Here is a 20,532-nt window from a genome sequence, read left to right on the forward strand (position 1 = left end):
AACAAACTTTCACACTCATATTCACACTTATGGGCTATACAGACTCTTCAATTAGCTTAACATGCATATTTTTGAATATACATCAAATGTAACTATTAATAAAGTTAATAAAGTTAATAATTCAATTTTAATGTAACACATTATATCTGCTATTCGGCCTTCAAAATAACTTTTAATGGCAACATTTTTTCTGTAAATAAGATAGGTTACTTGACTTGCTGTCATTTCGGGGAAGCCGCTTCCTGGGGTTGTCACGTGACTGAAATAGGACAATCACTCACTTAGCACAAAGCTGTATAGGGCATATTTTAAGATATTTGTGGTGTGTACGTATTTTTGAGACGGTAAAGTATTATTGTCATGTATGTATTAATACAGTATCTATTCCTCTTCCGAAAGGAAACGACCGTTAATTTTTTATTGCACTATCTTGGTGCTTGCAGGTTGGCACGGCTCCATCAACCGGAAGTACGCGCCCACAAGTTGAAGGGGACAAGTTTTCCGAACGTCCAAAGTGTCAGTTTGGACCAGGCTGCCCTGCTATCACCAGCATGTTTCTGTCCAACGAGTGTTGCGTTTTATCTGTCTTTTGGCTCCCCTGCCTTTTTGGGACCTTCGGCAAAGCCAAACAAGGTAAGAAGAAAAAGAACGGACTTTTAATTTTAACCGCTGCATCATGTGGAGCCAATGTTATGTTTACGTCCTGGAAGTTGCGCATAAAGTGTCTCCAAGTACAAACTACTTTCTTGTGATTTTGCAAAATCACAAAATAATGGAACGATTTTGAACATTTTCAACGAGTACAGGAAACACTGCCACTGTGTTTACATATAATTGTATCACAATCAGTCATCATGATCCTATACATAATGACGTTTACTCGACTGTATAGTGTCAATTTCAATGCATTTATGATAATTTAAAATGTGTCTCATTGACACAAAATCCACATTTATATGGGGCAGACGATTCTGTACACTTTACTAACAGTGGCGGCATAAACATTGAGTCGCAATATATATAGAGACATGCAATTATATAGATGTTCGCTTGCAGTTCAGGCATAAGGACATAGACAACAGGAAAATGGGTTCATTTCGGCTGCTTTTACAATAAGCAACAGTCGTTGGCACTGTCAAAAGGGGATACAAAATATACAATAAGCATGCATGAATGCTTCTCTGTCAGTTTAATTTTTAGGTTAATGTCTTCTTCCATCACCCACATAAAATGCTGTTTTATGAAATATGATCAGATCTGTCCCTGCATGACTTTCACCTCTGAGCAATGTTGGAGTGCAGTGTAGTGGTTCTCATTTGGGTGTGACACAAGTGTTGTGATACAGGTGATGGATGAGCAGCATGAATGTGAGTTGAGTCATATTTATTGTGGCCATATCAGTTTATTTTCTAACCTTTGATTACTCTCAACTGCTGTCTCTTTGTGAGTGTTTCTTTCAACGGTTCTAAAAATTGTGAATCACAACTTTGCGTACATTGAGATTTATGTATTTGAGTCTTTGAGTCTTTGAGTTTGAGTCTTTGCTGTTTTTCTCCGATTTGATCAGAAAGCTATTGCTTGCTCAGATGGACTGCTGTTTAGTGTAGCAGCCTACTATGCTTGCATAGGAGCCACATTTATGCCTACTTCAGATGCATCCAGGGTCACCTTGAGAAAAACTTAATTGTCTTCTTCAGTTATTGTATTCTTACATTATAAAAGAGTGGAGTAGACTACACGGTCACACCCAGTTCTAATATAGTGGTACATTAGTTTTCGTATGCCACCGGATTTGGTGGTTTGTTGTTTTGATTAATTGGTTAGACCAAATTAATATGAAACATATTCAAATACTCTGTTTTCATGGATGACATAGGAAATTAAAAAATATTCACCTTTGAGAGGCTGAAATCAGAGGTTAAAAAAATATTCATATAGTTCTGAATTACTTGGATAATGGATTAATCATTTAATTGTTGCATTTAATCTTGGTTTTCACCAAAAACCTGTCTTGATTTTTGTACAATGTTTCATATTGCGCCGAACAAACTAGTCTCTTTGCCATTCAATCCATGTAATCGAGTGCCCAAACAAAGCATCTACATGTTGGGGACTCACTCTCTGTGAAGAATGGATAGTGGTACTTTTAGGGTTGGTACACTATGGATATAATCTGGCCAGGGAATCCTTTAATCATCTTTCTTCAGTGTGTATCTCTGTGTCTGTTTCCTTTCTTCCTGTTAAAGCAGGATCTATTAAGCATTGGATTCCCTGTTGACATACGGAGCTGTGGGTTTTCTTTCCCAGAACGATTCAACATCTTGACCCTTTTAAACTGGGGTTTGATGAAAACGGACTCATGCCTGTATCTGTAACTTAGTGAGGAGTGAAGTTTACTTTGTAAGTGATTTAACTCCTGTACCATTCGTAGCTTGGAATTGCTTTTAAGCACTCACTAGTGTGACCAACTACAGCGGAGTGGGCATGCCTGGAGTTGGGTCGTGGATGGAATACATTAAAACAGACCATCTCTGGGAGCCACGAAATCCAAAGAAATACAACTGAACAGCTGCACATTCTGGAAGAACTAGAAAGCTTTATGTGTGGGTGTTTTTTGTAGCTGCTCTATAGGAATCCCCAACTCAATACAAAGGGTCGAAAACTGAGCATAATGGGTCCGCTTTAAAGTAATGAAGACACTGCCCTGTCACATAGCTTAATGACTCATTGGAATTTGCTTTTCTGATAGTGGTATCTTTTCTCAGTCTTCCGGGGCTTTGGAAGACATTTGACACAAGCTATCAACTGAAAGCAGTTTCCTGTCCGAGCTATTATGGGAATAATTCAGAGCTTTGTTGCAAAAGCTATGGTCTTTACAATGAGCTCTGTGGTTTGCATGGTGGTGCCCTGCTGAATTTGTAAGTGCACCCTCTTTCCAAAAAATATGAAAGGTACATATTTTTTTTTAAATAACAGACACAATGTAAAAAAAAAACATCGTGAAAAAGTAAAATTGAGCTAATGTAGGGCTGTCTTTGACCGACGATTTTCATAGTCAAATCTGATTTGTTAGCTCATGCCCATCCCTACAAATAAACTCATCTCATTTACAATTTTTTCCACCTCAAACAAAAGGGCTCAAACACTCAGATACTTTATAAACATAGTAGGTGCGCAAAAAAAGTATCTTAATTTATTTGGTGACTGTTAGAATAAAATGTAGATGAATGAATGTAGCATTAGAATGTATTGGAATGTAGCATTAGAATGTAGAATGAATATAGCATTAGTTATGAACCTGACAGTGACAGAGATAATTAGATGAACAAAGTGCACATCAAATTGGAACAACATGGCTTGAAAAACGACAGCTTGCCAAAACTCGCAGTTAGCAGCCTAATTTCTTGGATGGAAATCCACAGTGGGGATGTAAAATGAAGCTGGCATCACAACCTTACCTGTTTTAAATGATACACCGCGTTGGTTGTTGTGGTGTGCTTTGCAAGAAGCTATTGACACTTTTGGTTAGTTTGTTGTTTGCTCTGCTTTCTCTGCCGCCGCTGGACCATTCTGTGGTAGACTTGAGGTGCTAATACGTCTTTACAGTATGCCGCGGCACGCAGTCGGAGGAAAAACAGTTCCATCAACTCAATATTTTTTTGCTTATTATTTATAAGGGTATAAGTCGTTTTCTTTTCATTGGAGGAATTCATACTGCTATACCGAAATATAAAAATGATTGCCCAAAAAAATAGCAAAGTGGCCCTGCATCCTTTCATTTTTCAGTACGGACACGCCTGGTTTATGTGGTCTGCTTGTTCCTCATCCTTTCTCATATTCCCCTTATTGTATTAATGTCAAATATTTTGCTTTCCAGATTTTATTTAAAAGTGCTTGAGAGCAGCTCCCTGCTATTGAAATCACATGTCTACTGGTTTGGTATCGCAGAGATCTAGTCAATTGTCATAATTAATGGTTTACATACTGTACATTTTCAAAAGTACAAAAGAGTCACAAGCACGTGTTTTTTTGTGGGGGGGCATGAGGTTATTATGATAAGTTATGTAACCCAAATGTACATGGAGCAATTTGTGGATTAACTGTAATGCTAAATTATTATTAAAATGTGATTTAAAACCCTTTTCTGTATTTTTTGAGTGGGTGGCAAGGCGATAGAATTATTAAATACTATGCCTTTGAAGTACACACAGTAAACATAGCATGGTGTATGGCCACATCATTTATTTCCTGACACACACAAATTCAGAACCAGAGCTGCTGCTGAGAAACTGTTTATTTGCTGAAATCTTTGAATTTTTGATATGACAGCTCCTGATAATACGCTGACTGAAGACACAGTCTAGCTGTGTCTGAATATATGCAGTTATTAAAAATTTGAGCCATTAATGTTGTTTGTAAAACGAATCACATTTGTAGGTTTCACTAAGAAAAAGGGACATCACACCAACCAAGGAGAAAAGGTGCAACAGTTTATTTGTGGTTACGGTCTTTTGTTTGGTTTAAAAATATATATTTCTAAACTGTTTCGGTTTTGTTTGGTACAGTCAGTTTATCATTTGGAGACATGGGGACATTTTCCTTGTGAGTCATTGAACTGGAGTTTCTTCAAAAACGATAGTGTTATCTTGACTGAGCCTGTAAAGTTTTTCCAAGTGCCTATCTGTTGAAGGCTATGACAACATTTCCTGCATCTTTAAGTCTTTCTTAAGTGAAGTGGTTTCGTCTGTGTCATAGGATCTGAATTTGCTAATTAGAATCTTTCCAATTTAATATTAATCACAATCTACAGAGATTATCCAATCACATTTTTGTGTTTACTTCAAAGGGATATTTCTACAACAGTAAAGGAGTACAACTCAGAAAAGAATGTATTCCTGAGCGTTTGCTGTCTTTGTGTGTCTCTTTGGAAGTGCCATTCAGACCTCACTGTCTTAATTAGGTGGTAATAGCTTTGCCTGTGATGAAAATGACAAAATTAAGTGTAATTGGTGTCATTTTGTATCTCGTAACATCTCAGTTCATTTGTTTGAACTTTGTCCCCTTTGCGCACTGGCTTGCATTTCTAATGGTCTTCGTGACGCAACCCTACCCTGTCTGTGGCCTTATTACCGAATAAAAGCATTCTCTTCAGAGAACTAGTTCGGCTGTAATAATTTACACGGCAACAATACAGTTCAGGCTTAATGATCATTTTTGAATCTTTTTTTTCCAGCAGACAATATTGCTGTACTTTCTTTAAAATGAAGGCACAAAGCAATATTAGACTGCCAACAACAACAAATGCAGATTGTAATTGGTCATGATTTTGACCTGTAGTCTGTGAAACCACAGAGATATAATCAGTTGTTAGTGTTTTAATGTGTACCCAGATAAATCAGAAAATTTCTTGTTCAGTTCCTGCGGTGCACAAAGGTTGATGTTTTGGTCAGAAGTAAAAGTACATGGCAGCCAATGGAGACGCTTGCTAAATACAGTACGTGGCATGATAAAACATATTATTTGAGGTTTTTAACAGTACACAAAATGTATTTTTTTATTTCAATTGCAGCAATAACACCAGGTATACATTACCTCAATTATATACATGATGAAAGTTGTAAGTGTTTCACTACCCACTTCAGTACCGACTTTGTTTTACATCTGCTTTATACAACCCTAGTTTCACAGAACAGAATTTTGCGACACAAAATTCAGATAATCTAACAGTACATTACAGAACAGACCCACTTTTGCATTGTGCTAACAGCTAAAAATCAGTAAAACTTAAGAGCTTTATTGTACTTGGTTGTTAAGAGTGGGCTTCTGGCAATAGGTCTCGACTTAGATTTAGTAAAGATATATAATAGTAATACAAAGGGAGGTGTTGTTGTTTATCTTTCCAATAAGAACAAGATAGGACTCTTCTGAGGCCGTGGAAGTAAACACAAACTGTGATGAATGTTATCTGATTTGGACAAATAGGTCGACAAAGCCTCTCGAGCGATAATGCAACAATCGACTCAGTCTGTGCATTTCGCCTCCCTCATCACCTGCCACATTAGCATGCAGGTTCTGATTAAAAATGAATGCATCACACATTTTTCTGTGATTTTCCTGTGGCCCCTTCTATTTTGTGCAAAACCGTGACAGCTGCTCTGGCACTAAACAATCTTCGTTGTATACTACTCACAAGATGTTAAGGATATTTCACATACAATTCACGATTAACCTAAAATGTACTAACATGTTCAATGATTAAGGCGCTTAACACACAACTTTCTGTTCTCTAACATAGCAATTATGCATATCTCTAACTTTGTGTGGGTAGCGTACTTTGTAGCCAGATATATTCATAGACACATACACCATCATCATTATATTGTACCTTGAGGAGTCATTTTTTTCCCAGTCACAAAGACTCAAAAAGCTTGTATTGTTTAAAGAAATGCCTACAGATTTCTCCCAAAGGCGTGTACTTTTGCTGTCAGATTATTTAATGCCACTGAGAAGGAGTACGCCAGATTTGATCCTCCAGTAAAGTACTGTGGAGGATCAAACAACAAATAGGTTTCTTAGAAGCTTACATCCGTTAACATTTTCTTCATATATTTTTTTCCCCTCTCACTATAGTACCTTTTTCATTTAGACTGACCAAACACGCTTCTTGTTGAGTGTTTGTAGTGAAATTGAGAGGTACGTATCCACTCTTCTGTCTGTGAATGACGCTGCGGCAAGCAGTCAGCGATGTGTTGTGTTAGTACTATTACATGTTATCATCACTGTATGTGTTAATGCCTGATCACAGCATGTATTTTATATCAAACAATGCAACGTTGGTAGTTTTTTAGAAGGCTTCATAGTCGAAATAGGTGTATCCCAATGACAGCAGGATTGTGGATGATGGGCAAAATTGAGATGTGTATTGCATGGCTGTACAGAGTGGGGCTTACTTCCACATGCCTGCTTTGGGGATGCTTTAACTCTTGTTGATAGCTTGTATGTACAGTAATTACCAAATACTTGCTAAATTGTCTACACGGATCTCTACGCTGAGAATGCAATGAGTGTCAAAAGAACAACTCGATGATTAAGGGTGCAGTGTGCAGACAAGTCTGAACATGTACATGGTTTGATCTGACAAATATTTAAAGTTGATCAAATGTAGTATTACTACAGCTTCTGCTAGGACATCAGCCACACATCACAATGATGCTATGAACATCAAGGTAGGTTTCATTGCAAGTTTGTCTGAAGCACTTAATGTGCACTTCCAATTATGCCACACTGCCACTTCCCAATCAGTCCAGGGTGGACCCTGCCTCGAGTCCAAAGTCAGCTGGGATAGACCTCCAGCATACCTCCGTGACCCTAATGAGCATAATCGGCATAGACAATGGATTGATGGCCACTTCCATATTGCCGTATTATTCATAGTAGCGAGGCCATAGTTCAATCTGATTGGGTTCTGGCTACTCTGTTCTCATGATACATTTTTCCTCAAAGAGAAATCTTGTCACACCCTGGTATATCTTCTCACACCCCCGTTTTCTGCTCCCATCCCACCTCATGGATGCAACACTCGTCAGGGGACCAAATACTTCAGCACACGTACATTTGGACAATTTGATAAGTGTCCCCCAGTCCACGGTTATAAATTAAAATCTGACAGATTGCAGTGGTAGGCTGCTGGCCTTCCTACCCTGTCAGGCCACGATGGTCTGATTGTTTCGATTATAGCAGTTCCAACTTGTATTAAAATGTGTACCTTGCAGGAAGGAAAACTCCATTTCCAAACTTTTTAATGCATTTCTTTAGGGTTGTACGATAAACTACATGAAAAAACACATACTCTGCAAAAAATCCAATCTTATAATGGCAACAACTGAGAATACTCAACAATGCCAATGGCAAGAAATTTCATTATAAACAGCTTGAACTGATAATATTTCTCTAAAAATACTGGCAGTGCAAAACCTGCTGTTTTAGTCTGACACAACACTCTGTTGTGCAATTTGTATACAAGGATCATGTCTACCATCATCTCTACCAATTATATATATCATGAATCCAAGGGATTTCCGAGGGTCTGTTCTCGGCCTGAGACACTCAAATGTTAACACAACACACTTTAATAGGTTTCAAATCATAGTTTTACATGCAGAAAACTCAATATAAATGACGAACAAAAGGGATAAATTAACATTTAACGTCACTTTTACTTTGATTGTTGACAAAGTTGACAAATGTTTGACAAATTATTATTATGGTGCCATTATCTTACTCATTAGTATAAGACACACGAACAAACTAATACAACACTACTGTTAATACTTCAACCTCAGGGGAGACGGACATCATTGTGTTAATATAAGAACTAGCTGTGAGAAGATAGATATGTAAGGAGTGACGCCTTCTCTCATCGTTGAAGTAAATGGGTTTAAGAATGTCAGACCACTGACATTAAAGACACATTTTATACAATGCCATGAATATTTTTTCTTTTTATTTGTTTTTCAGAAGAGGGACCGTTACCTGAACTGTTCATCTTCAAGGAGCTGTGTGCCCTTAAACAGGACCCAGGGCCTTGCAGGGCCATTAGGGACAAATACTTCTTTAATGTTGACACGGGCCAGTGTGAGCTGTTTGAATATGGAGGTTGTGGAGGAAATGCCAACAACTTTGAAACCTTGGAGATGTGTGAAGAAACATGCATTGTCTCAGGTGAGTGCATGATAGTGTTGATTGTTGACTGTAAAAACTCCAAGGCTACGTATGATGCGCAGTTCGGATTTGTTGTTCAAATCACATTTTTGGTTGTTCACATTACCAAACAAATGCAACATGTTAATGTGAACGCAGAGTGTCTGGGAAGTGACGTGCATGTGCAAAAGCACATCACCACTTGCACTTCCATGTGTTTATCAAAGTAAAGAATAAAAACAATAAAGAATACAATACATTGGCCATTTATTGATGTATTTTATATTGAGGTCGTGGGGTGATTTACAATATGGCCAAGCTAAAATACATAAAAAAGACACAATAATATAATTGGTATATCAGTTAGATCAGTGGAAGACAGGTGTGCTGATAGACGAGTATCTGGAAACATTTCATTACTCAAGGCAGAAGTGCAACTGTCTGTAGTCACTGAGGCTGTCCTTTTCGGATAGGGATGACGGTAGATGATTTCAGGCAGGATGGGGTGATGGCTTGTGAGAACATGCCATACTGCAAAATGATATGGTGAGTCAAGTAAAGCCAATTTTTTCCGTTTCTTCCAGTGCATACAGCTGTGCTGTTCAGGTGTTTGTGTTTCATCAAACCACTAGAATGACGCTGTTCCGAAAAGTTCATCTCCCATCAGCAAGACACAATCAGCCTCATCGTGAGATAGAGACCACTGATAATTTGAAAATGGAACGATTACATTACATTCGATTGCCCTCACTATGGAGCTTCATGCATGATCTCACCTCGTGGATAAGGATCATTCTGAGAAAAGTGAAAAAAACATTGGTAGAACTCTTTCCTGTGCTGGATTAAGATCCCACACTGCCTGCAAGGCTACACTGCACAAAAGGGCACATGTACAGACTCATCTGAAGTTTTCCATTAAACATCCGAATGACTCAGAGGAGTGAATTCAAGCGTTCTCAAAAGTTTTACTTTTCAATGTCCAATCCTTAACAAACAAATCATGGTTAATGCAAAACCCCATTTTTGACTGAGCGGCTGACATCATTTCATCGACCGAAACCTGGGGTTCAGTCATAATACACCACACTGTCACTGTCAAGCTTTTGTGTAATTTAACCTTCCTGAACTTCAGAAGTGCTGAGAAGATTGTAGATGGCTCTTTATCAACTCAATTTTTACCACACTGTCACTGTCAAGCTTTTGTGTAATTTAACCTTCCTGAACTTCAGAAGTGCTGAGAAGATTGTAGATGGCTCTTTATCAACTCAATTTTTTTTTTTACAACAGATGTACATTAATAGCATCATTATCGTTGTAAGCATCATCATAAACTTCTTAACTATTAGTGCTGCCGTATGGTATTTAAAGGAGGCCTATTAGGCTTTTTACACTTGCGCCTTTTGGAAGTGAGCTCTAAAAGAAATTTGGGAGGGCTCTGAACGCTCGGTTTCAGCTGGTGACTTCCTTATATGGGTGTGACTGGGTCCAAGCTGTCCAAGCTATTTGCTGTACAAGATGAGTGTCACCAAACACACTAGAGTGGGCTTGCCCGGAGGTGGGCTGTGGGTGGAATAAATTCAAACAGACTTTTTTGTAAATCCAAGGAAATACTGCTCCAATAGGTGCACATTCTGGAAGATCTAGAAAGCTTTCTGTGCGGGTTATCGTGTGTACCTACTCCCTAGGAGCCCACAACGCAATACAATGAGCATAATAAGTCCCCTTTAAGATTTAACAAGCAAATGTCAGTATGCACTCTCTGTAACGGTCCTCCAGCTTTAATGGCTACAAAAACAACACCCAAGGTTGATTACAGAAACACTTTACATATTGAGTATATTTCCCTGATTAGCTCTGCCAGTGCTCATATGTCAAGGAAAACTGCAGTTTTTTATTTTACCCATCATCCACAAACAGAGACACACATGTGTTTTCTGTGTGTTCTAAAGATATACAAACAGATAAATGAGGCTGGTAATTAATGCCCAGAAAGCAGAGGCTTTGGAGTTTTTTTCAGAAAGCTTTATAGGCAGAATTTGTGTGTCCCATTATGTGCATTAATTACCTTTGCCTTTTTTCGGAAGATGTGTGTTCATGTCTCACATAAGGATTGTGGATGACAGGGTGGGGGGCGGTTTGTGTCAAAGAGTTCAACTAAATTGGGTTGCCCTTGTATGGTTTCTGTGTACTCACTTAGATTTTGGTGAGTAGTCACTCTTTCTCTCTGGTTACATCCTCGCCACTTTCTGTCTTCACCTGTAATTGCACTTGAATGACCTCCTTAGTGGTATACATTCAAAATAAAAGCATTTTCAGCTTAGAAGTCATTGTATTTCAACACATTTCTTTTACAAACTACAGACCTGGTTAGAGGAGCCACACTATTAAGAAAAAACCCTGAATTGTCAGTCAACTTGGCATCTTCAGCTCAGATATACAGCACATGCATGAAATGGAAAATGAACAAACAAAGTACTTATAGTCAAAAGTTGTAGTCGCAAAATGAGTCCAAATGATAAAATGTCTTGTACCACTAAGTAAATTAATGCAAAGGTATTTGGTTGCAGTGAAACACTGTTATTCTTTATGGAGCCATAAATCCTGAACTGCAGGGTGCATACTTTGCTATGTCAAATTACACCTGCACTTACTTACCTATTCTTCATGCCCTATGATTATTTAAATCATTTACATGTTATGTACTCACTTATCATCAAAAGAAATATCAACTACAGTATAACATAATTAGATTTGTTTATGAATATTTATCAACTTTATTGATATTGCTGTAATAGCAATCTACAAACTCTTAACTCTACTCTTACACATTATTACATCTTTACATTTTGCTAATATTTTTGTGTTTCTGGAATGGTTTCATTGGTTTGACATTATTTCCTATGGGAAAAATTGCCTGTTTTTTTTTTTTTTTTTTTTTGCATGTTTCAGTTTTTGCCTAACCTCTTGAAAGGAATTAACAACAAAAAACTTTCCTCTGTACTGGCTTATGGATGTCATCAGCTATGTTTTTGGTTTATATTTCAAAGTATTGTGAGATTACTGTAATTTATGATTGTGATGTTTATTACTGTCATTATCCATCCATCTTCAATGCCACTTATCCTCGGGTCGCAGGACTATGCTGGAGCCTAGATTATTATCATTATGATTTTGTTAATACTATACCCCTTATTCCACCTCCACATTATTGTTGACATTTGCTAAGTAAGCTAAGCCTCATTGTTTTAATTTCAGAGGGGATTAGCTGCTCAAAGCCAGTCGTGCATTAGCCGACTCCTCACACAAAATATATTTTAGAAGCAGCACCGCTTCTTGAATGACACATTATTTTTTCACTGTGTGTTGAACTAGCACCCCAGAATGATAATTAGTCAGTCACAGCTTGTGTGGTTCCATTTCTTACAACTGAAAATATTTTGCAAATAGTGCTGCAAGGTGATGCATTTCATTTGGCATAAAGTGTCATTTGTCTTTGCTTGCTTATCAAATAAACAGCAGGCAGCAGACAACCCTCCATGACACTTCCGTCCCGTTTACCATCAACTTCTACACACTAAGAAAGGGCAAGCAACCATGTAGATTGATAAAGGAAAACTGCACATTTTTGCGAATTTCAACTTTTGGATTTTACATAGGAACATGGAAACGAACACCTACACATAGCGTTACATTTTCCAAACTCAAAACTAAAAACACAGCAGCAGGGGAGGCAGCTCTAATATGTAGCCTTACCTTTTTGGTTGTGGCCCGAGCCATTGAGAGCGCGATGCAGACGAGTGTATGGTGAAAGCCGGTGTGGTGTCGCAAGGTGTCAATACAGTAGTAATGCAGTTTGGCATAACAATGTTAATAATAATAATGATAACAATGTCACTGTATTCGTTAATACACATGTCACATTATACATCGTTGTAGCATTGTTGGTTGGTTTTCTGGAGGTTTTCTCACAAGGCTTTACAGGCGGAATACATGTTTCCCATTACATGCACTAATGAGCGGTCTCTTTTTATATGTTTTTATGTCTGTAGAACACACAGAAAAGAGAGGCTTATGTGTTCATGTCTCACATAGAAGAATGGACATGGATGATAGGCAAAATTCCACAAAAGTGCAGAATAAATACAACCTGAATTCACTTTGGAAAACAGATCCAGTTATCTCCATTTAAATTATGTTACACCCTCTTATTCAGACATATAACAAATAGCAAGCACACATCAAGATTTGGCCAATGCTGACAATGTATAGTAGTTTTAAATAAATCCTGTAGACAAAATGGGAGCTGAGATGCTGCACAAGACAGCAGAGTTACACAAAGGGAACATAAAGATGTTGTTGTTGCCCTTTCCATGTCCATGGGAGTGGATCTGGGAATCAGATGATATACATAGCTGTGGAGACAGGAAGTGGGCTTGCTGTGAGCAGGTGGTTAGTGACTGCAAAGTGGGTCTGCAGTTCATTTAATGCATCTTGCGTGCAGGCTCGGGATCTAATGCCTTATGTCGATATTTTGGGGATGATGAGTTTCTTGCTTGCTTTACTTTGCTTTCCATAGGTGGTGTGGCAATCACTCACTTGGTTTTGCGAAGGCTTGATGCATATGAGCTATGGCACTGCTGTTTCCGATGGTAATGGTTTATTCATTCATTTTCTACCGCTTTTTCCTCACGAGGGTCGCGGGGGGTGCTGGAGCCTATCCCAGCTGTCTTCAGGCGAGAGGCGAGGTACACCCTGGACTGGTCGCCAGCCAATCACAGGGCACATATAGACAAACAACCATTCACACTCACATACTCATACAATTTGGACTGGCCAATTAACCTAGCATGTTTTTGGAATGTGGGAGGAAACCGGAGTACCCGGAGAAAGTACCGGAGTACCACGCATGCACGGGGAGAACATGCAAACTCCACACATGGCCAAGGGTGGGAATTGAACCCCGGTCCTCCTAGCTGTGAGGTCTGTGCGTAACCACTAGTCCGCCGTGCCGCCCTGGTAATGGTTTAGTGTATTTCAAAAATGCTGAACTGAATTAAAATTAAGGACCAAAGTAGTCAGAAGAAGCAAAGCATTTTTAATCTGACTCCTCCATGTCTCAGGATTTATTGATCTGTTCAGTCTGCTCACGACTTGTGTTTAACTTGTTGATTTTAGGAAAAAGGGCTTTGTGTGTTTTGTATGATGGATTATCCCTTTTTGCAGTGTGGTTAGTGAGTGGAGTGTGCTTTTATAATTACTTCCCTGTACCGCCACACAATAGTTTAGATATGATAGCAGTGCTTCTTACCATTTTATGTTGCATGTATTTTATCATCTATTATGACACGTAAAAGTCCTTGTTATTTTTTTGACACCTTACTAAAAAGGGCAGGGTCACATCAAGTATTCCACTTGTAGACCATCTCTGCTTCCCAGCATGCCTCGTGGCACTTGTTTTGTTATATAGAAAGTTGCTAAAGTTTCGTGTTGAGAGTGGGTTGTTCAGGGTGTTAACGGTACATTTATTCAGAATCAGAGTTTTCGCCGGGAAGTTTTGATTTTGGTCTGTATTTGATTTATGGGCCACGGTTTTGTTACAGTTTTTGTAAAAATAAATATTTATTATACAGGTATATATATCATTAGCATTAAAATGCAGTTGCCGTCTACTGACAGGTAATTCTCAGATAAATGCATTTCTCAAAAATTTTAATATTTATATAGCATACAGAACAATTTAAGGATTTGGAGGCCACTTTGTGTACATTATAGATACTAAAACACAAGTCAGTATATTGTACTATAAGCTAGATATCCTTTGTTAAAGGTGACAAAACAAACTGCCGTAATACCTAATAATATATTTCATGAATAACAAGTTACATTTTACGAATAAGCCCCGGGCCAATAAAGAACAAGTTACATGCCAAAAATGGACCACAGGCCACACTTAGGACACCACAAGTTTACGGTCTTGTTTTGGGGTTTTCTGGAAGGTACAAGTGCAAGAGTAAGAGTTTCAACAGAATGATGATTATTTGATATTTAGTAATGTTCCTTACCTGAAGTGCAGAGTTGATCCTTGAAGCGTCTATCACTGTTCCAAACGACAGCATGCTGCTTTCATCTTATGCATTCATTGTGGTACATTTTCATATTTCATGGGAGGTAAAGTGTTCAAAAGCAGGTGCACTGCACCTTGAGTAAGAGGCCAGGAGGCAGGTGGCCTGGTAGCTGAGGAGATCCGCCAGAAGGACCTGGCATCCTGAGTCGCCTCTGTGCCATTGTCAAACATGTCACGATAATATTTGTTTACAAAGCAGCATAGATTTCTTAGGTTTCTGCAGCTACACGTTTCTCCATTGTGACATGATCTTGCTCTCCCTCTCTCCTTCTTTGTTCCGTTTGTAGATGACAAGAGCCCCTGTCATTTGCCAGAAGCTCCAGGTCCCTGCCGCGGGTTGCTGGCACGTTACTTCTTCGACAGCAACAGTCAGCAATGCAAGCGTTTCTTTTATGGGGGTTGCTTTGGCAATGCCAACAACTTTAGAAGCATGGCAGAGTGTCATACAAAATGTCAAAACCAAGGTGGGTCAGGATCAACTTTTTACAATATAAGACTGTGATATCAACAAGCGGATCCTTTTTCAATTCTACAGTAGTGTGAAAAAGTGTTTGCCACCCTCCTGGGTTCTTTTTTGTTGTCACGTAAATGTTTCAGATCATCAAACTATATGTCTTAATAGACTAATACTTAGTCTATGACAACACAATTGAACACAATGTGCAGGACTTGCTAGTGTGTTCTGGATCATTGTCCTGCTGCAGACTCCAAGTTCGTTTCAGCCTGAGGTCAAGAACAGATGGCCGGATATTCTCCTTTTTTGGTAGACAGCAGAATTCAAGGTTCCATTTATCTCAGTAAGTCTTGACTGGACAGGAGGAATGCTGCGCTGTATATTCACACTGGAACTGTGGCATTCGACTTACAATCTCCTTTGTGCCTTCATTCATATCCGTGTCTGCTTGCTAACTGCTTGCACTCGTGTAGCCCAAAGAGGCTTAATAGCTGAGAAGGTGCTCACCCTCTTCTGTGTTCATTTCATATAGAGCCAGTGCACACAGGCACATGCAGAGTGAACTTGTCTCCAGCCGTTGTAGCACAGAGAGACTGATGGCGCAGACGCGCATTCACTTACTGTATATGTCAATTTATTGAGGGCTCATAATTACCGACCTGATTTTTTTTATTTTTTTATTTTATCGTGACAGGCCTAGACACACATTTTCCAAAATGTTTTACTCATTCGACCGATATTTTCCCAAAGGTCTTGGGGATCATCAAGATGTTTGCTGGCAAAATTGAGATGAGCCTTAATGTTCTTTTTGTTCAGCAGTGTTTTTTGTGAGGTCTGCAGTTCTTTGAATGCTGTTGTGGGGTCTTTTGTGACCTCGTGAATGTGTCGTTGCTGCGCTGTTGGGGGAAGGTTGACCACTGCTCCATGTTTTCTCGCCATTTGTGTTTAATGGTTCTCACTGTGGTTTGCTGGACTCCCAAAGTTTGAGAAACGACTTTACAACCTTTTGTAGACTGATAGATCTTTCTTAATCTCAGTTATGTTTTTTTGTCACCCGTAATAACAAAAAGTTTCATTTAAAAACTACATTTTTGTGTTCAGTTGTGCTGTCACTGAGTATTGAAATTGGTTTGATGATCTGAAACATTAAGTATGACAAAATCAACACTTGGGAAGGAAGCAAATGCTTTTATATACCACTATATATCTAAAATGAAGACCTCCATTTTTAGCCAGAGGTTCGTCAATTTTTGTTTCATCGGCTTCTATTGCATGATACTTTTATTAAATGACAGTAATCCCTCATCGATCTTGATTAATTGGTTCCAGACCCAACCATGATAAGTAGACTTTCCCAAAGTAGGGTTTCTCATAAATGGAATAGTTATGCTATTACATCATAAATCTTATATTGGTAGTTTAGTTTTGCAATTTGACATTTCTATTCTTGAAAATGCTTTATGCTTAAAAGGAAATACAATTTGCTTAAATACACCCATTTTCAACAAATGATAGTCAACCACGAAACAGTGAGGAACAGCAATATAATATAGAGTAATACAGTGAAGCCATAGTGGATGACGACTGAAATATCCAAAGAGAAAATAGTTCTACCTCAGAGAACTTCCTGATAAATTAAGGCTGACCATGAAATTGCATTCCAAATGATTTAGCATTTAAATGATGTCAAAGTGCATTCCATTATCCCAGACTGAGGCACAACTAAGAAGTCATTTGGACAGTAAAATTGCCAAAGAAAATAACAGCAAGTTGTTGGACTGTGACCAATTCTAATGGCAGTCTCGTTTGTACTAAATGCATGCATTAAAAAACCTCCCTATTTAAGGTTGTCTGTCTGTACCAATTTTAAAAAAAAAGGATAAAACAGCTGGCCTGGGTTAATGAGACAATACTCTACAGAGTAACTCAGCTTTTGTAGACTTGATTCATGATTTGTCTGTTTACCCCTCTTTGGGCTCACTAGAAAAAGTGGAAGTCCCCCTCCAGACCAGTTCTAGAGACATCAGTGATGTGCAACCAACCATACTAACTGGTGAGACTCCGATAGTATTTCACCCTTGAGGTGTTATATAATGTTTCTGAATGCCATTCGTAACATTTCCAATATATTAAAGTAATTTTTGCTTTTTGGCAATTTGGGGATGACGACGTGAATCAGTTGCTGTTATATACATAGATATACTATATGTATTATGGATATACTCAGTGTCTTAATTAAACAATTGCGCTGTCTAAAATATCTCTCATTTCTCAATCCACACAGGTATTATATTATTATACTGTAGTTGCACATTAGTTACAGACACATCTGTAAAACATCTCCAAGGAAGATGTGTGTTGAAAAGTATTCTGTAACACAAAGCTCTGTATCATTCAATTTGTGTGTCTTACCGCAACACAAACTCAACCCAGTCAATTATTGCAGCCACCAAGTGTTGTCAAAAACTCACCCACCAACCACACTTTAATTTAAAGGCAGTCTATGTCAAATTAACAATATACAAATATATACGATATACAGCCAAACTATGGAAACAGTGTGAAAATACAATGTCTACCCTATTCTTAGATGTTTGTCGTGTATTTCTCAGATGAGCCAACAGCCAACAATGCTGTGGTGCAAATGAATGATACTGATCCAAGCCCATCAACAGGTAAGTGGCATGCATGCCAAAGCACAATGTCACATGCATTTCCATGTGTTTTGGAAGTAAAGATTAGGGTAGAGTGTGAGTGTGCACTCGTGTGGCAATTTCAAGGATTTTGTGCAACAAGAGTCAATATTTTCTTCACCAAATGATTCTGTACAGCAGACTAAGAATAAAGGGCAACAATTATGGCTATGGCAGTTTGTGGCTACATTGAGTTGCCTGTTGTATTTCATTGTGGTAAAGAAATTCCAATGAAACTTGGTGTCGAAAAAAAGTTCATGCTTAATTCTGAGGGAATCCCCATATTACCTGGAGGAATTATTAAGGAACTGGGGTAGAGACTGTACAGATGTGCACTTGTCTGTGTTAAAGGGTGAAAAGGAGCTGGATGCTTTCGTTTGTCAACACTTATTACGTGTCTGCAATGAACTCACGTCCTATGCTATTCCAGCAGGAGTAAGATTTATACAAGATTCATGATTGGAATATGTATTTGGGCTCCTGAATGTCCAAAACACAACAGCTATTGTCCTGGAATACCCGCCAATCCATTTTATTGCATTGAGTCATATGGTGTTAGTATGTGACCTTGAAATGCTGCACCTTTGAAATCAAACACTGACACCTTGTGGCAACAGCGAGATGCACAGCTTTACAACCTGCTTCCCATAAGGTCGAGGTTTTTACTACCCGAGACCCAAATTTGAATTTTGCTTCCTCACCAGCAGCCAAGCTAATTAAACATCTGTTGTAACAACATGAACATGCAAGTCGCTGTCTTGCAACTGGCTGATTTCCACCTGTCATCATTGTTTGCTTAGAATACCTCCAAGACAGAATTGTTTCATTTCCAATTGTGACTTCCAGACTCACATCTGCCGGGCCTGTGCTTCAGTCCCGTGGACAGTGGCGCTTGCCTCAGCCAGGAGCGCAGGTTCGCGTACAATCCCAAGACCAAGAGGTGCCACGTGTTCCACTACAGCGGCTGCGGAGGAAACAACAACAATTTTAAACACCGCAGACAATGTGTCAAGAAATGCATTAAAATTCGAAAGGGTATTTTTCTGATGATAATCTAGAAGTGCTTTGTTTTATTTCAAAAGTCTGTGTTGCACATTTGACACTTGTTTTTTTCGTTCTGCAGATCGTGGAATGAAGATGATCCGAATGAGCAAGGAACATTTTCACAACATTCTTAATAGCTCCACCTGAACCCTTTTTTTTCAAATTTGGCACTGGATTCCGCATTTCTCAGCCCCCTGTATTTATCTGCATATTGTTTCAATATTTGGGCCTTGCAGTCGGTTTGATAATACACTGTAATCATATGTACTGACCACATTTTATAGTGCAATTTTATTATGCTCACGATTTCACCAAGTAATTGACACATTTGTTTTGCAAAATTTAACTGTGTTGGAAAGAAAATGTATTTGCTTTTATATTTGACAAGTAACTTTTATGAGCACAGAATGTATATGCAGCTTGTATTTGCACTTTATTAAATACTGTACCTTCTATGCAGTTTGTTTTTCCACAGTAGTGGAGATATCCACAGTCTTAATTGCTCTCCACAGTACAATAGTCAGTTTAATTAGTTTAAAGACGAAGGCATGGGACGTGTTTATTTGTACAATATACCACAGCACAAACATTCTACTGCTAGTTCATATTACCGTCAATTTTAAATCTTTAAAATGGTGATGCTTTTACAAAGCACTAGGTGGCAGTGTTGACTTAAATATTCATGTTTCTTCAAAATGTAACTAACGCTTCATTGTTTTCATTGTTCTCTTTTCATGGCATGAAGACAGCAGGGAGGTGACATACTGGAATTTACTCTTTGGTTTGGTATATTGTGACTTAAATTGACAAGAAACATTATGGCATTATTATGGTTTATATAAGTCAAATATAGGAGTTCCATAATTGAGCATAAGTTCCATAATTGAACGACAAAAAACAGAATAAAAAAAAAACAGTTTTACAGCCTCCCCTGGCAGGTCAGAGTTAGGAGTTCAGGGTTCGGACGTGAGCTGGGTGGAAGGTTTAGGAGCTTGACAAGTTGTATCAAGAATATACTTTGCTATCAATTTCACCACTTCCTATATGAGAGGTGTTAATTTTGTTTACCCTATTGACCTGACATTAATCGTTTTCGATGAGCAATCAACGTGTGTCGGCTGTGTCGCCTTCAAATATATTTTTATTCATCTATGACTTGATGTACAGCAAGAAGCAGAACAATCACAGGCTTTACTACTGGCATACTGTCGTAATAATTTTAGAGTCTCGCCCGAAGACAGCTGGGATAGGCTCCAGCATACCCCCGCAACCCCAGTGAGGATTAGCGGTATAGAAAATCGATGGAGTCTAGAACCATGATGTTTTAATACTGGATATTAAATTAGTAGAGGGCACTGCCCCACCTGAAGCATCAATTATTGTTATAGTAGTAGTAGTAGTAGTAGTGATTTGATTGTGGAATGTTATAAGCCTTTTTATGTTAAGCAGTTATTACTTTTGAGTATTGTCCTTATGCAGGGGTGTCCGAAGACCACGGCACATTGTAGAAATCAAAT

The 20,532-nt window shown here is 38.5% G+C and overlaps 1 protein-coding gene across 1 annotated transcript; it reads left to right on the forward strand.

The window, feature by feature from the left end:
* The first annotated feature begins 274 nt into the window (after positions 1-274).
* On the forward strand, positions 275-19,468 carry tfpia (tissue factor pathway inhibitor a). The gene is made up of 8 exons (XM_078795273.1): positions 275-344; positions 444-633; positions 8,518-8,721; positions 15,112-15,288; positions 17,263-17,331; positions 17,891-17,953; positions 18,818-19,006; positions 19,095-19,468. Exons 2-8 carry the CDS (start codon positions 552-554, stop codon positions 19,160-19,162), a joined length of 852 nt encoding a protein of 283 aa, XP_078651399.1. The 5' UTR covers positions 275-344; positions 444-551; the 3' UTR covers positions 19,163-19,468.
* Positions 19,469-20,532: the final 1,064 nt, after the last annotated feature.

This window comes from Doryrhamphus excisus, linkage group LG12 (assembly GCF_037039965.1).
Source record: "Doryrhamphus excisus strain RoL-2023G ecotype Guam linkage group LG12, RoL_Dexc_Guam_v1.1, whole genome shotgun sequence".
NCBI lineage: Eukaryota > Metazoa > Chordata > Actinopteri > Syngnathiformes > Syngnathidae > Doryrhamphus > Doryrhamphus excisus.

Excerpts from the sequence above, each read along its gene's own strand:
- tfpia (XM_078795273.1), top strand. The coding sequence starts at position 552 with ATGTTTCTGTCCAACGAGTGTTGCGTTTTATCTGTCTTTTGGCTCCCC. Across the intron at positions 17,954-18,817 it reads TGATCCAAGCCCATCAACAG|ACTCACATCTGCCGGGCCTG; the intron begins GTAAGTGGCATG and ends TGTGACTTCCAG. Across the intron at positions 19,007-19,094 it reads ATGCATTAAAATTCGAAAGG|ATCGTGGAATGAAGATGATC; the intron begins GTATTTTTCTGA and ends TTCGTTCTGCAG.